The 16,996-nt window shown below is 36.2% G+C and overlaps 1 protein-coding gene across 2 annotated transcripts in view; it reads right to left on the bottom strand.

Moving 5' to 3' along the window:
• HBS1L (HBS1 like translational GTPase) overlaps nucleotides 1-16,996 on the bottom strand; it is an 81,742-nt gene that overhangs the window by 22,591 nt on the left and 42,155 nt on the right. Inside the window, exons 5-8 of one of the 2 annotated variants that reach the window (XM_090279876.1) lie at nucleotides 12,558-12,666; nucleotides 8,858-9,120; nucleotides 8,230-8,395; nucleotides 4,812-4,929 (exon numbers count right to left, since the gene is read on the bottom strand). In XM_090279876.1, coding sequence (XP_090136002.1) covers nucleotides 4,812-4,929; nucleotides 8,230-8,395; nucleotides 8,858-9,120; nucleotides 12,558-12,666 — 656 coding nt within the window. Of the gene's footprint in view, nucleotides 1-4,811; nucleotides 4,930-7,032; nucleotides 7,638-8,229; nucleotides 8,396-8,857; nucleotides 9,121-12,557; nucleotides 12,667-16,996 lie in introns of those variants that run through there. The other variant, XM_090279879.1, reaches the window with a different exon arrangement.

Below are 16,996 nucleotides of genomic sequence, written 5' to 3' on the forward strand. Positions count from 1 at the left end.
ATTTGTCAATGCATTGTCAGGGCATTTTTAAAAGAACACTTTCATTTTTCCCTTTTGCAGCTCTTGCCTTGATGCATATCTGTTCTCACGGAAACCTGCTTTTCTGTAATCTAGGACACAGTGACTAAATCTGGCAGTCCCTCTTTGGCTGTCTCAGAAAGTTACAGGATAGTCACCCTACCTCAATCTTACATTCCGTCCACATCAAGTTGCCTGGCCTTCTGGTCAGAGCAGTGTCCACAATAGCTTTTCTCTTCATTGTTTCCTCAACGGCACTTAGGTCTGTGCTATCCAGTTCTTAAAGCATTTCACATATATTATCATATAATCCTTAGGATGTTCATAAAGTAAGCAGACTTTATCAGATACTTTGCTGTGAATACAACTTTGTAATTTAAGAGTATCATCCACACACTTCAGTAGGACAATTTACACTATTATTTCAATTTCTTTTTCCTTTTATTCTTACCTAAATATTCCTTCTGCTTTACTTCTACTCTGTAGTGCAGCATACATTCCCATTCCTTCATAACTTAAATGGTGAACTCTAATTTCTTTAATGAGATCCAGTTCTTTTGGTCAGGGATTGTTAGTTAAGAGCACAAACTGGAGCAATCAACTTGGAAGCTGGCTCTTTCACTGATGTCACTAGCAGGTAACACATGTCAGGCAGATTGTGTCATCTCTCTGGGTATCATTTACTCACTTCATGGAAACCCTGGATGGGGGGAGGTTTAGTCCAGTTTATATAAAACACCCAGCTCTGACCTCCAAATTCAAATCCAAATTGTAAATCTCTCTCATCAGGTTTTGCTGACAACTGTCAAATTATATTTACTTTCTGAGGTTAAAACTGAAATTTGCTGATTTAGTATTAAGATACCTAAGGCCACAGTATTCTTCTTAACCCTCTTTCCTATTACCTTTTCCAAAAAATTACTGGTCAATTTACCTAGACTTTCTGTGCAACGGCTAATCTTTGAACACTCAAATTCCTACAGATTTTCAGGACAGCCTTTTTAAGTATTATAAAGCTCTCTCTCCTCATCATGTATACTGCATATGTTCTTTTCACAGTACATTTGTGCTACCCTTTGTCTTCACATGTCTTCCCTTCCTACACTGTGATTTCCTTGAGAAGAAGTGGTATGGCCTGTATGCTTCTTTGTGTCCCCAAAGCCTACCACAGTATTCTGCACACTGGGGAAATGACTCAATAGCTTTGAGTCTATTTCTTCATTTGTCACGTAATAGCATTCAATTAGATAGTCTCTAAAACCCTTCCTATCCTAATTCCATAGGAATGTGGAATAAACGACCTTTAAGATTACTCTGGTTCTAGAATTCAAAAACATTTTACTATAAATACTTGTTCTGGTGTTTGCCTCGCCCATTAAACTATTAAAATGTGCTTTGTAGTCCATCATATCCCACACTTTCTACCACAGTACTTGGAACATAGTGGGTATTCAATAAGTATTTATTAAACAAAGAAAAAAAATACATATATACATACATACATATGTATATATACACATACACATACATATGTATAAGAAACGAGAAAAATATGTTGTATCCTTTGGTAAATGCAATGAGAATATACTAATTTAAAATGGGGATAATTTGTACTTCACAGAGTTGTTATAAGGATTAAACCGAATGCATACCAAAAAAAGTTGTGTACTGCTTGCCCATACAGGTACTCAAATCAAGAGTGATTTGTTTTTTAATCTTCATTATTTCACTCAGTCCATGAACCTTGAATTAATACTCTGTAATTATATATCAACTTTCTAAAATATTTTCTCATTTATCTTCAAATGCATTTTAATTTATTCATACATCTTTTTTAGGTTGACAAACACTCATATTAACATTCCCTTTTAATGGGTGGCAGAACTCAGAAAACGTTCAATTGCTGAAGTCACACTTTTGCTAAGTGACACAGGCAAGTTTCTGAACTCTCCCATGTTTTCCAATAATCATCTATTACAAAAGAAATCAGTGTCCTATATGTGCAGTATTACTTTCATTGTTCTAATTACTTTGATTTTTTTTCCAGTATTTTCATTAAGTATCATGTAAGTTTACAAACTTTGTTTTTTAACCCTATAAAAAAATTAAATAAACCACAATAGGAAACTCCCAAGCTTCATTATTTCTGTACAAATTAACTCTTAATAAATATATATGACCTGAATATAAATATAGTAAAAAGGCAGATGTTAAAATGAAAGTCGCTCCAACTTAATAAATGAAATATAAGGCTACAAGTATCTCATTAAGCATTTTACCATTATTTTACTATAAATAAAGTCATAGTTTTTGCATATTTTTTCTGTAATAAGTTAGAAAAGGTTTTCTAAAGTACTGATTAAGAGATTGTGAAAATTTCACTATTTTTTCATATTTTTTTAAAAGTTAAAATTTTCAAACATTTAAAAGGTTATAATCCTAGAATTATCCTCAGCATTAGGAAATTTTATGTACAATTAGTGCAGGATAGTTAAGAAAATATTTCCTGGCTGGTTTGGCTCAGTGGATTGAGCCTCGGCCTGCGAGCTAAGTGTCGCTGGTTCGATCTTCCAGTCAGGGCACATCAGAGAAGGAAAACTCTGACTCCAAAAAACCTCCGCTGCCTTGCGGCATACCTCTTCAGGGGAAAGGCTAAGGGAGTAAACCCCGACAGAAAATCCGGAGCCGGAGTCCCTAAGGCGGTTTGACGTTGTAGTCAACACCGGCAACTCCTGCGGCGCACCTGAAGCCAAGCTGTATTGACTCCGTCTTTCCCTTGGACCCTTCAGCTGCGAAGAGAGGGGGGGTCTGCTGCATGGGCAACAGCAGACCCTCCATATCACCCTGCCCAGGCTCTGTAGCTTCAGCTTCACTGGAGAGGACACTCCAGCGTCATCGCAAGATGTCGATTCAACACGGGAGGAGACAGATACCGTGTCACTCCCGAGTCGGACTGCACAGCCATTTTCGGCGGTGCAGATAGACTCTTAAGAAGCTATCCGACTCTCTCGAGACGGACAGCTGCCGAACGAACGAACGAGTTAAGAAAATATGTGGACTTCCGGCCAAGATGGAGGCTTAGACGGACACGCTAAGTCTCCCTCTACAACTAGAGGGGAATACAACTACTTCAAAACAAAGGATAACTAGAAATTCCAGAAAATAAAACTACACGGAAGCCCAACATATGAAGTTATAAACCAGCGGTGCCATTCGGGCAGGTAAGAGTTAAAGAGGGCAAAGCTGTTTGCGGAGCGGCGGAGCGGCGGGGCGGCGAAAAATCCCGGAGGCAGTCAAGCCCCTGGCAGTGCGCGACCCCAGCGCTGGGGAGAGCAGCCACCACATCGCCTTGAACAGTGAGGCCCAGGGGGGCGGGAGGACGGATCCCGGTCTCCTAGCTGAATAACTGTGTGAATCCATTTTGGACCCCCGCCCCCAAAGAAAGAAAGCACCACAGGGCTGCGAAATAGGTCGCAGACAGGCGCCGGGCGCTGACTTGTGACGCCAAACGGCGCCGGTCGCTGGGTTATTATGAGCACACAGGCACTGCCCCCGACAGCCGGCCCAAGAAAACAAAACGCATCTGTCAAAATGTGGCAGACAACTATAGAAATACCGGTGACACAGCTCACCAGGCAGCAGATAGAGAACCTGACAGATGAACAGATAAGAAACCTGTCAGAGGCTCAGTTCTGGGCCATTGTTATCAGGTGGCTTACAGAATTCACAAAAGAGCAGGAAAAAGATAAGAAAGAAGCGAAAAACTTTCATAACGAAAGGAACAAAACTGCATACGAGACAGATGGTGAGGAAAAAAAATCCAGAGTTCATTTCAACAAACTGGAATATGGAGAAGGAACAAGCAGTCAACCAATGCAGCGAGAGGAAATGGGAAGCAGCAATGAGAGGATCAGAAACCTCTGGGACAGCTATAAAAGGCCCAACATAAGAATCATTGGTTTGCCAGAGAATGAGGAAGATGAACTAGAACTTGAAAAATTGAGTGAAAATATAATAAAGGAGAACTTCCCAGAATTGGGGAAGGGAATAGACTTGCAGGTCCAGGAAGCAAGGAGAGTTCCCAAGAGACTGGACCCAGGGAGAACCACTCCAAGACACATTATAATCAAAATGTCAAAAATTAAAGATAAAGAGAGAATCTTAAAAGCAGCAAGAGAGAAGAAAAGAATTATGTACAAAGGGGTCCCAATTAGACTATCAGCAGACTTCTCAAGGGAAACCCTACAGGCAAGAAGGGACTGGCAAGAAATATTCAAAGTAATGAAAATCCAAAACCTACAACCACGAATACTCTATCCAGCGAAATTGTCATTCAGAATAGAAGGACAGAGAAAGTGTTTCCAGGACAAAATAAAACTGAAAGAGTTCATTAGATCCAAACCACTGTTATATGAGATGTTAAAGGGACTGGTTTAAAAAACAGAAGCTAAGGAGATGAAACAAAGGCAAACTAAACAGGCAACGAGAGTGGAAAAGGAACTGTGGGTACGGGAAGCATATTGGGGGGAGGTCAACAGGGAGGGGGAATGGGGAAAGGGAGGGAGATGATATAGGAATTGGGGATCAAGGTAGGAGGGAATGGAATAGACGGAGAGAGGTTGGGAGGAACTGTATGCACAACTAATGGACATAATCTAAAAGGGGGGGACAACTGGAGGGAGGGGGGCCACCGGGTGGAGAGGAGCAGAGGGAAGGGAAATTGGCACAAATGTAATATTTTAATCAATAAAACACATTAAATCTGAAAAAAAAAAAAAGAAAATATGTGTTACCTGGGCCGCTCCTGTAATCATATTTGGAATGAAATCCTTATGGCCTGGAGCATCCATTAAGGTAATAACTTTGGTTGTGGTCTCAAACTTTGTCATACCAACATCCATTGTTACTCCCCTTGAAGAAAAAAATTAAATGGTTAGAATGTACTATAGAATCAGTGTTACAGATTAAGTTATTTCATAATATAAGTTAAATGACAGTCTAAATTCTTAAGTAATAATGGGAATTTTATTTTATTTAATAGTTTACTCCTTTGAGAAATTAAGCTATCATTTTTGGCTTGAATTTCTGCTGCAACAATATTAAATCAATATAACTTTAAAACAAACTTGTGGATATAGCAAGAATTCAAACAAAGTAATAGATATTTCTCATTTCCTTTTTTGGGGGGGTCGGGGGGAGTAGGGTAAGCAATGTAGATTGCAAACAAAGAAAGATATATGGGGATATCTCCAAAAAAGGGAATAGTAAATACTGCACATGAGAAAAAGTAAAATGAAGAATGACCACTATCAGGAGGTAGCTTCCCTCATCTTCTTATGCTTATGCTTCACTAATTATAGAAATAAACTTATAAAACTTTCATTTGTGAGATTAGTCAGTGTGCTACACATTTAGAAAACAGAAAATATCAAAGGAGATGCCCATTTTTGAAAAATTAACAAAGATGAACAGTAAACAGTAGTTTGTTTCATCTCCCATTTCATCCTTCTTGGGAACCATAGCCACAAATATATACAATAGATTCAGATGATAAGAAAGCCCAGGAAGGGTCTACAAAGGTACCATTCTAGACTTCAAGAATTTAGAAGAGAAATCAGGTGGGCAATGAATTAGGTGATTATTCATCTGGTTTGCCCAGGATAATCCAGAGTAATGAATGAGCACTCCCTTTAACTACCCAATATCCCAACAATTATAAATTACATGTTCACCCTAACAGTAAGGTTACTGTGGGTCTCCTTACTTCAGTCACTCTAGTTTAATCTGAAACTATGGGCCATTTGAGCTTCTGACAAGTGATGCTTTGTTCTCTTTAATAATCCCCAAAGAACTGCTTTTAGATTAGTAATGAACCAAGACTCATTCCAAGCTCCTCCCTAGACTTCTTTGACCATAATATACTCCTTTGACCCAGCTCTGGATTGGATTTATAAGCCTAAGGATATGTAAACGTCACTTATTTTACTAATTTCTGTTCAACATACAAGCAGTACAGAGGATTTACAAATATTTAACATGCTGGGATAAGCAACACATTATATTTTTGAATTGTTATTAAGGAACATGTAGTAGTGAGTTAAAACTCCCATTATGTATCTGGAAGCTTCTCCTATCTACAGAATGAAGGAATATTCTAAAAACTGCACCATGCTGGACAATAGAGAACTAGCAGCAGCCAAAATATGACAGATAGCCAGCAGGTGTATTATTTTAAAAAACCACTAACATTATTATTCTGGGAAGAGATTATTATTATCTTACTTGCCAGCTCAAATCACATATGTAAATTCAAGTCATTCTAACTTAGTCTTCTCAATCTATTTATCTACTAACAGATTATACAAAGGAAAGTCATATACTTTAATAATCTGAGTGATAAACTGATATATGAAAATTATTTAATCTTCTAATATGACATCACACAAAATTCCACTGTTTTCCACTGTAAGTTTTCTAAAAAATTGCAACTATTCCACTAACTTTTCTTACAAGGTTGGAAAACAAGCTTGTGACACTATATATAGACTAAAGATGACAATTATAAGAAAATTCCTATTTATCAGAAGAGGTAAGGAATAATGTGACCCCTTCATTGAGAATTACCTTATATATTATAATGTATACTATCCAAGACTCCAATAAAAATACACACTTATAAAAAGTATGAAAATCCAAATATATTCTCTAATCATATTCAGAATGAAGACATCAGGGAACAAAGAATAACCTCTTCGTTGATTTAGAACTTTCAGAGGACTTCAGAGTCTTTAATCATTTTGACACAGTTAAAATATCTGCCATTTCACTTCCTTCCCTCACACAGGTGCCACTGCCTCCCCGACCCCTAAGAGCTCTAAGGTGATATAAGAGGTCTGTCCAGAAGGTATCCAGCCATGTAACATGAAAAATAGAGACATTTATTGAAGAAGATACAAGATATAAGAAACATTGCACATAGGGCAATGATACATCCATCTCCTTCAAAGCAGGTACCTGGGACCTCACATAGTTCTCCCATCAGCTGCTCCGTTGTATTTTCCTGAATCTCATCGATGGTCTGAAATCTCTTCCCTTTCAAAGGTGATTTTAGTTTGGGGAAAAGCCAGAAGTTGCAGGGCACCAAATCTGGGCTGTAGGAGGGCTGAGTCACCTGGGTGATTTGGTGTTTTGCAAAAAAACTCTCCAGGAGACATGATATATGTGCGGGCACATTGCTGTGATGAAGCTGCCAATCACCAGTTGCCCATAGCTGCGGCCTTCTGAATCATCCGTGGAGGAATGTTCAAACTTAACACAAAATCTGATGCAGATTCGTTGCTCTACTCACTCAGTCATTTTGAATGCAATGGCCACACAGTACACGTGCTCACTCAATGGCATCTACCGCTCCCATTGACTAGTACAGTGAAGTCATCATTGTTCGTGCATGTGCATTCCAGTCCCCTCTCCTGGGCTGCCAGGTTACATCGATGTCACATGAACCATTCTCATTATATTAACAATGGCTTGACTTTTTTCAGACAGACCTCATATTTCACCATTCTAAAAAGACTTCAAAAGAAGTACTGTTCTTTGGCCAGAGCTGCATTCTCCTGCTATTAGCACTGAACACATAACAGATATAAAAGAAGTAACTGACTGGATTAAATCTATATGGTAGGAGATAAATGTAATCACTTGACTTTTGTCTCACAAAAACGTAGTACAAAAATTATAAAATGAATTAAGTCTGGTCATTTGTATTTACTGGTCATTTTGATTCCAGAAAGAAGATAGTTTACTATAAAAAGTTACCTTTCCTTTATAACCTGATATACAATTAAGAGTCTTACTTATAATTTTAATTTAAAATCAAGGCAATTTCACATTTACTTAGGGAAGTAACAACAGCAACTTCTCCCACTGAATAATTAGCTAAGTGTTTTCATTGCTTTTTAAAAAATTTGTTTTAGTAAACATTCTCTTAAATTATTCTCATAGAATTTGGAAGAGTAAAAAACATGTGTAGATTCATTATGTATGTAGTAATGAAAACTACAATAAAAATATTTCCAAAATAAGTGAAAGCTTTTTCTAAAAATAGTCTAAAATATTTCATTGTATGTTTCACACATATTCAACACAATTTACATACTTAATTAAAAAACTGTATATCATTTCAAACTGAAAATTTCGAAATATAGTGACTACCTTTCCCTTTCTTCTCCAGTCTCATCCAAGACCCATGCATATGCAAACGAAGCTTTGCCAGCCTTTTTAGCCTCTTGTTCATACTTATGCATAGTTCTTTTGTTTACATTACCCAGAAGATAAAGCATATGGCCCATCAGAGTACTTTTCCCAGCATCAACATGACCTAAGAAAAATTGATTCAGGATTAATACTAGGTACATTTTCCAGAAGTTGTTCACATTGAGGCATTGCATGAATATATAATTCAATAGTTCACATCAGTGTTTAGAGTAATAAATAACAATTTTTATTAAATGATATTTAAAACATCTAAATGGAGGGGAAAGAACATGTCTTTTTAGAGAGGAGAGGCCTTTCCCTGATATTTGGAAATTTAAATTGTCAACAAGACATGACATTTCAAAATGTTCACAAAATGAAAATATCACAACAAAGTCTAATGACCTCGGTCACTTGACATTATTTCATCCACGGTGACTAGAAAGCATTATGATGCAATACCCCCTTGCTTTATGTCCATTACACCCACGGAGAAACTCAGAGTGGAACAAGAGTTTCCATGCTGCAACCAGAAGGTTGTCAAGCTAAAGCAGAGCTGAGAGTCCAGAGGAGCAAAGGACATTACCGATGACCACTAAGTTGAGGAGTTGCTTCCCTCCTTGCCGCTTCTCCAGCTCTGCTTTGATATCTATTTGTTGCCTCAGCTTGCTAGATTTCTTCACTGGTGTTTGTGCTGAACTCTGCTCTTCTGATGCTTGAAGGGTGTGGGATGGAAGAGCTGATTTAGAAACGGCCTCAAGGACATCAGAAGCAGCAATGCTGGTATCTTCACTGGGATGTCCTTTTTGAGGTATGTGGAAACTAAGACCATTTTCTTCAGCAGTTACTCTAAAGAAAGCAGAGATTGGAAAAAAGTGTTTAAACCAATTCCACTGACGTCCTATAATGTCAAAGGGGCAGAGAAGTTCTCTCTTCACTTTCCTTACACCTGTAAACCTTAAACAACCTCTGCTAGGTGGTTAGTCTGTTAAGGTAGAAACGATAAGTAGCTAGACACACACAACACAAATACAGACTTGGAAGATCCCAGGAGAAAAACAGTCTACCAAAACTACAATAAGAATAAAATATCCTGTAAAATAAGTGAAATTCAAAGTTTGAGCCCATAGACTTAGCCATATAATCCTATCAAAACATACGGTATAAAGAAGACATTTTTAAAAAACTGACACCAAATGTGTTCCTGGAGATAAATTTAGTATTAAAAAAATAGTTTTATTTCTAACACATTCTTTTAACAAAAGAGAGACTTATCTCTTTTGCTCCAACACTATCTTTAAAGGAGCTATTTCTAAATGTCTACATATTCTTAACACTGTTGGTAAAGAAGCTTCAATTCATTAATTCAAAAATATTTGATTTACTAAAACACACAACATATACTAAGCACTGGTATTGAGAAGAAAAGAACATATAGAAATGAGAAAGTTATCCACTACTCCCAAAAGCTTATAATCCAGTGAGGGGCTCAGATACACAAAGCAAGACCACCTAGCTTAATTTACTCTCTCCTTGACAATGAAGATGTCTCCAAAAATAAATACTGATCTCAGTTCTTCATCAACTCTTTGACTATTCTTTAGAGAACCTACAGCAATGCTACCCTGTGGATAGCTATAAAGAATGTGATCTAACCCACCAGATTGCAATGATTTACATTTCCCTCACTGACAACAGTAAATAGAATTAGACAAAGAACAGGTTAAATTGCAAGTTATTAAGAATGAAGCCTATCATATCCAATTTAATGTGGAACTGGCAAAGAACTACATACAAAAAGTAGTTTATAAAAATCACTTAAGATTACAGTATAATAGAAATGTGTAAGAATAGTAAATCTATACTTTCTTCTTACCCACTGTACCAAAAAAGACTAATTTTTCCCTCTCAGGGCATTTTTATATGCTGGACACTGACTCTTAATCCTACACCTTGTGAAAGAGACAGGTAAGTTACATTTGCAACATTGCTAAAAACCTCATATCCATTTCCATTTTATTTTGCTTTGCAAATCTCCATTAGCCAATTTTGGTGCTTACTTTTAAACAATGCCTGGACAGACTAGCTTCATCTTCAACTAAAAGAATATTTTACTAATGTGAAAAATATTCCCATTCTTTTAAAGGATTCCAACAGGCCAAATTAAGTGAAATCAAACTTAAGATTATAATTTGCAAATATTTACCTGAATGCCCAGAGCTAGCTTTAAAACCAAAACATGACAACTCTGCATTTAGGGGTGTAAAAAAAGAAACACACACACTTTGAAACTACAGATTACAATAAAAGACCTCAACCAGAATGACTACATATGTGATACAGAGAGATCTGCTTGGTAACACGAGGATTTGGTTCTAATCAGACCTGGGAGAAATCACAATCTTTGGCTTCACATCTTTCTGGTTTTAGTTACAGAACTTTTCCAAACACTTAAGCTGACTCCAACATGGAAACCAGGTGAAGGCAGAATGGCTATGGATGACAGAGTAGGTAGAGGCCTGAAGCACAGCTCACCAACCAATCCAGGCAGGGGCTGCTCAGGATAGGAAGGACGTCACAAAACATGGGTCTGACTTATTTCATTTACAATTCAGTAAAATGAAAAGTCTGCCTTTTCCTCACTTTCATGATAACATTCCTTTTCAAGTAGATTTGAGGTAAACAGAAAATTAATTCACTAAATTATATACAGTTAAAGAGAAGTGACCAAAGTAATTAGAAAAGCATTCTGGTTTAAGTCTTTACTTTAGAAAAGTTCTGCATATTATCAAATAAAAGTTAATGTTTTAAAACCTTGAAAAATCTCTAACATGAAGTCTAAAAATGACCATTCTTGGTTTAAGACTATAATTACTGACTGATATGAAAAAAAAGAGAGTAAATTGGTTGAATGCTTGTTTATTCAGGTGCTTTTTGATATACCTTTGTAATTTTAATTATTATTATAAAATTACTAGTCTGTTTTGTTTCTACACTATCTTTCCAAAAGTGGGAATGTGCATCTAGAGGCTTAATCTTTCTTCTTGAGTTTTTTAAATGACACTGGAAAGCTTATTTGCATGTTGCTTTCTAAGACTTCTGAAACCTTTTGCATGATGATCATGAAATCCTTAGAGCGAGAAATTGTGTGATTGATTGATTGACTGATTTATCTCTCAATGGAAATAATCCTATTAATAGAATTAAATGGCATTCAAGACATCAGGGTAAAAAAGGCATTTATGATTCTGACAACCCAATCCCAATTCAGGGAGAAAAGACATACATTAAGCTTTTGAGACTGAATCAGGTTTCAAAATTATTTTAACAGGCTAAAGATATCCAAATTAAAAATTAACTTTTTCATTCATCTAATCATTCAACTAACATACATTGAACATCTACTATGTTCTAGATAGGGAGTTCTTTCCCTCTAAATCTGATAATTGATTCTTCCTAACCAAGAGGTATGATACATCCACTGACTTACAAGAATGTTGTAAGGAAGAAAAAAAAAGTACACTGAGTTTATAGTTCCTGGAAGTTAAAAAAAAAAAAAAAAATCCTATTGTTTATATTTAATAATCGTGCTTCTTATCCAACTGGCAGAGAAAATATATTTAAGTAAAAATTTAGGGAATGATTTAAAATCTAAAACATTTTAAAGAGGCTAAAAGTTAGTTTTTTCAAGCTGCGGTGTTAAGCCTCAAAACAATCCCCTTCCCCTGTCTATCAAAACTCCTGGGGGAATTCTACAGACAGATGAGAAGGAACAAATAACTGTTACTAATGTATGACCTATGATCATTTTTCACTAGATACTTGAAATTTGAGGTATGTTTCATTTTATATTTTATGAATTTGTTACACTGATAAATTTTACTCAATATGAAAATCTGAAAGAGTTTAAAGATAATAATTAGCAATAAAAAATCAATGATTCCGTGATTGACAAACTACAGCACATCTAATTCCCAAATGCTGCTTACCTACGCCATCTAGTGGCACAAGTAGTCCCTATCTCACAGTGTTAAGATTTCACAAAATCATAGGTTTTTTGGTTAAAGTAGCTATAATTTAATTTACATAAGGAAATGGATAGTGAGATAGATTAAATAACATACATAAATAAGTCTAGAATTAAGCCTAATTTCTCACCCCCTTCTCTTTGTATTATGACATACTGAAGCCTTACGAGAGTTCAATATTAATGATGTATTTTTCTCACAGTCTAATAGGAGACAAACTAATTTCAAAAAAAGGTGGGGAGGATTATAAAACCTTACCCAGGCACTTCAAATCCCATGGTTTGCTTCCTTCCAGATACAGTCATTTTAGCAACTTTTGGCACAATTTCAGATTCACTTCGAGATGACTGGATATCTATTGATTTTCCTAATTAAAGAGTAAAATATAAAAGCCTAATTAAAGTCCATTTCTAGAAACATATATTACATATTATATGTCACATAAATATATATTATGCAACTATATTTCACAGAATTCATGTCTTTACAAATACATATTCTTTTCTCTAAAAATTTGTAGTGAAATATTAAAAAGCTGAAAAAAATTCTCCTGTTAACTCTAGTCTGGAAAACCCCCTATATCAGGTCTTTGTTATGCTTAACCTCCACCAAATCTCTTCCTAATTTTGAATTGACTCTTAAGTTTCATTATTAAGAGGTCACAAGGCGGTTTCAGCACTAAGCCTTATTCTGACAATACACATAGAGCTCTATCTCCCTCTCCCACCACACCCTTTCACAATACTAAAATTGTCTGGTCAGTTAACAGATGGCTAAACTATTTTTAATCCAGTGATACCTATAAACTGATGAGAAAGTTGAGAGTCTGCTGAATTGTGCTGAACACTGCACTTATTTTACTTGCACACAACACTAGACTTAGTAAGATATTTGCTATTTATAAAAAATACGGGGAAAGAGGTCAAAGTAGAAAAGTGAATTAAGAACACAGTAAAGAATAAATTATGAGCTAGAACAAAGTAAGATTTAATGCACTGGATCCTTTAAATATATATATATATATATATATATATATATATATATATATGTAATTCACATAATTCTTTAGAATGTATCTTTGTAATTTTCAAAAAGAATGCCATCAGGATTGGGTCCACAAAGAACTACAAAAACTGCATAGCTACACTGGTAAATACATACACACACACTGAACTTATTTTTTAAAATTAGAAAAGACAAATTAATGTACAGCATTCATTCAAAATGTTTGCTATTTGCCTACCATATGCCAAGCACTATGCTGGAAATACAAAAGGGAAAAAAAGAAGACATAATTCTTGCGCTGAGAGAGCTCATAGTCTAGTGAGGGAAAGGTATTAAGTTATCTCAAAAAATAAAAGGAAAATCAAAACTATTATTAGTATTATAATGTGCACAGAGTGCCATAAGATTTTGTGATAGAGCACCTGAATTAGAGCACTTCTGTAGAAAAGTGAGAGTTGAGCGAAGATGCCAAAAATGAATAAGAATTAACTACATAAAAAGAAAGAGCATTCTGACCAGAGGGAGTAGCTTGTATACTGGCCCTGGTGTAGGAGACAGCATGGTATTTCAGAGGGAGTAAAAGAAGGGGAGAGGGAGCATAGTTAAATGGGAGGAAGTGGCAGTAGCCAGGCAATGCAGGACCTTAGGGCCATACCCAAGATCCTAATGTTTGTTCAAAAACTATTGAAAGTCACCAAAATGATGTATACAAATGAGTGAAGGGGGGAATGACAGGATAAAGGGTCAGGGTCAAAGGAAAGGTCTGAGCTAGAGCATGTATTTATGATTTATATGCACATAATTGGTAGTTGAAAGCACAGACATGAGTGAGATCAGCAAGGCACCGAATGTAGAGTAAGAAGAGGAATGGTCTTAAACAAAGCCTTGGAATAATCCAGCATGTAAATGAAAAGATCATAGAGGACAACGAACCTGTGAAAAGGTGACAGGGGAGAGCCAGGAGAGGATAGTGCCAAAGAAGCTAAGAAAAGAGAGTGCTTGATGGGCTGCTGTCACCAGTGAAGTGAAATAAGGGCTGAAAACACGCAAACACCTAGTGACGTGATCATTTTAGATAAAGGTCATTGGTAGTTTTAGCAAGAACCATTTGAGAGAAGCGAGGGAAGTAAAAGCCAGAACTGATTTAAAAAAATATATGAGGGAGGTGAGAAAACAGAGGTAGCAATATATGCCCATGATCTCTTATCCATTATTTCAAAAGCCGAAATCTCTGAAAAATTAAGTTTTTTTATTTTTTTAATTTAATAATAACTCTGTTGGAAGCAAAACCTGACCTGGACTGACATGAGGCCTATTCATAGCTCTTGTTTTTATCCCACTAACAGTGAAAAGCTGTAAATTTTAGTGTGGAACAGACGTGATGACTACAGGGCTCACCCTATAAATGCAATGTGCATATTAATGCTTTTCTAAATCCAAAAAATTCTGAATCAATTATGGCCTCACAAGCTTAACACAAGAGATTATGCATGTACATAAATGACTTTTTAAAAGTCTGCCTGGAAAGGGAGGAAACGTGGTCGAATGGCAGCAAAAGGGTGATGTGGGATCAGCTGATGGAAAAGACAAAAATAAAAGGGGCTGTTTGAAAGTACTAAAATGAGTAAAGATTTTAGATATTTAGAATTTCTGAGAAGGTAGAAAGAGATGGGATCCAAAGCACAGGTAGAAACTGAATTGAGGTAAAACACAGGCTCTTAATATTGTAATAGAAGGCAGATTTGTATGTTGAGGAGCTAGAAGATTAAAATTTCTAATGGTTAGCTTCTATTATCTCCATAACATACAAGCAGCCAGTTGCCTGCTGAGACTCAGGGTGAATGAGGAAAGTAAAAAGCTGGTGAAGCAAATAAGTTTTCAGTAATCTATGCACAAAGGAAAATGATTTGAACAAAAAAAAAATTAGGAGAATTGTTGGATAATATTGAGAGCCCACTTAAGATTTGTAATAATGAACTTATAATGAAATCAACCTACATTTCTATGTGACTTCCTCTAGCAATGTTCAACAATTCAGGAAGAGGCACTGAGAAGACATCAAATGCTTCATCCAGGGTTAAGTTTCTACCCAAGGTGCAAGAAGAAAGCAGAAAAACAAGGTAGTTGGAGGTAGTAACAGAGGGAGGAGGTTGAAATTATAAACTCTAAACTAGATTTAAAAAATAAAATATGAGTACTGATGCACTGGGAGAAAGTAGAGAGGTCCATAGGTCAAGAAAAGGTCATGACAAGAGAAGCAAAACCAGGTGGTTGTGGTCAGAATAAAATGTGTAAATTTATAATTTTGAAGGAGGGGACATTAGCAAATCGCTGATAAAAGATGAAGGTCACTAGAAATGAGGTGATCAAGGAACTGAAAGTCCAGGGTGCCTAACTTGGTGTTTTCCCACATTCAGTGCACAAGTAAGCTATGGTCATGAAGAGCTTAGGTTGGAGAAGAAAATTGTAAGCCAGCTTACAAAGTCTTCAATGAATATGAAAAAGTAGCCATGAGTTTGTTCAGTAGATGACTGCAGTGAGGACTACTCAAAGGCTGATTCAGGCAAAAAAGACAGGAACTTGAAGGGAGCAGAGATGTAAAGAAAATAAAAAGGATGGAGCAATAGCAATGTTGGAAACGTCAGTAAAGAGAACAAAGTTGACCTTCCAGATGGACCCTGAGGTTTGAGAGGATATAAATGAAGGCAAACAAGTAGGGGAAAAAAATACTAAGAAAACATTGAAAATTATAGAGGGATTTGCCTTTCATGAAAAAGGTAGTTCCTGGAGTTATAGCAAAGGGAAAGCTGAATGAGGGTTTAGGAGGAGGAAATAGTATTATCCTGATGTTTCATGTGTGTTTGGGGAGTGAGGGTGGGAGTGGAACACCCTGACTAAGACATGAAAAAGAGGCAAGGTGAATTTTGGCTTCTGTTAAACCAATAGGGGAAAAGAACTATAAAACACAAAAATGTCTCAATCCAGGCTACACAAGACTAACTCACACTTTCCACGGATTCATTCTGATATCTTCCAACCATTTTGCATGAGGAAATTTCTAGACCCACTTACACATTAAGTACATTGAAAGACTGTAATTCTGACTTTAAAAAAAGTAATGAATTATAACATAACATAAAAGGTCTCTAGGCATAGACAGAAATCATAACATGATTATGTAATATTTCTGGGGATACAATAAATATAGTTTCCATTCCTGATGATTCTTATTTATAGGACATCAAACCAAACATGTACTATTTCAAACATTTGGTTATGTATTGTTTTCAAACACTTGGTTATGTAAGTACAAGTATTTTTTTAGAGGAAAAAAATGTACTATTATGGATCTGAATATCACCCACTAAAGAGTGCGTCTTAAGCCTTTTATTTCAGATGCTTGTTGAATTTCAATGAAACCCTCTGTTTACACATCCACATAATTTAGCCTCTCAGACTCATTTCTTTGGTCTTTAAGCACACTCAATATTCGACAGCTAGTTCTTGGAGGACAGAAACTGCCTTACAGTTACACTTATTCACCTAGTCCATAGACTATGGCACAGTGCTCTGCTGACCAGCATTCAATAAAGAATTAACGATTCATCCCTAATGGTTTAAATTTTGAAACCATGAGTTGATCTCTATTGCTTTCGCAAGTTATCTTAGATCTCTTCCTGGGACAATAACAT

This window comes from Furipterus horrens, unplaced genomic scaffold, assembly GCF_987537825.1.
Source record: "Furipterus horrens unplaced genomic scaffold, mFurHor1.1.pri manual_scaffold_6, whole genome shotgun sequence".
Classification (NCBI taxonomy): Eukaryota; Metazoa; Chordata; class Mammalia; order Chiroptera; family Furipteridae; genus Furipterus; species Furipterus horrens.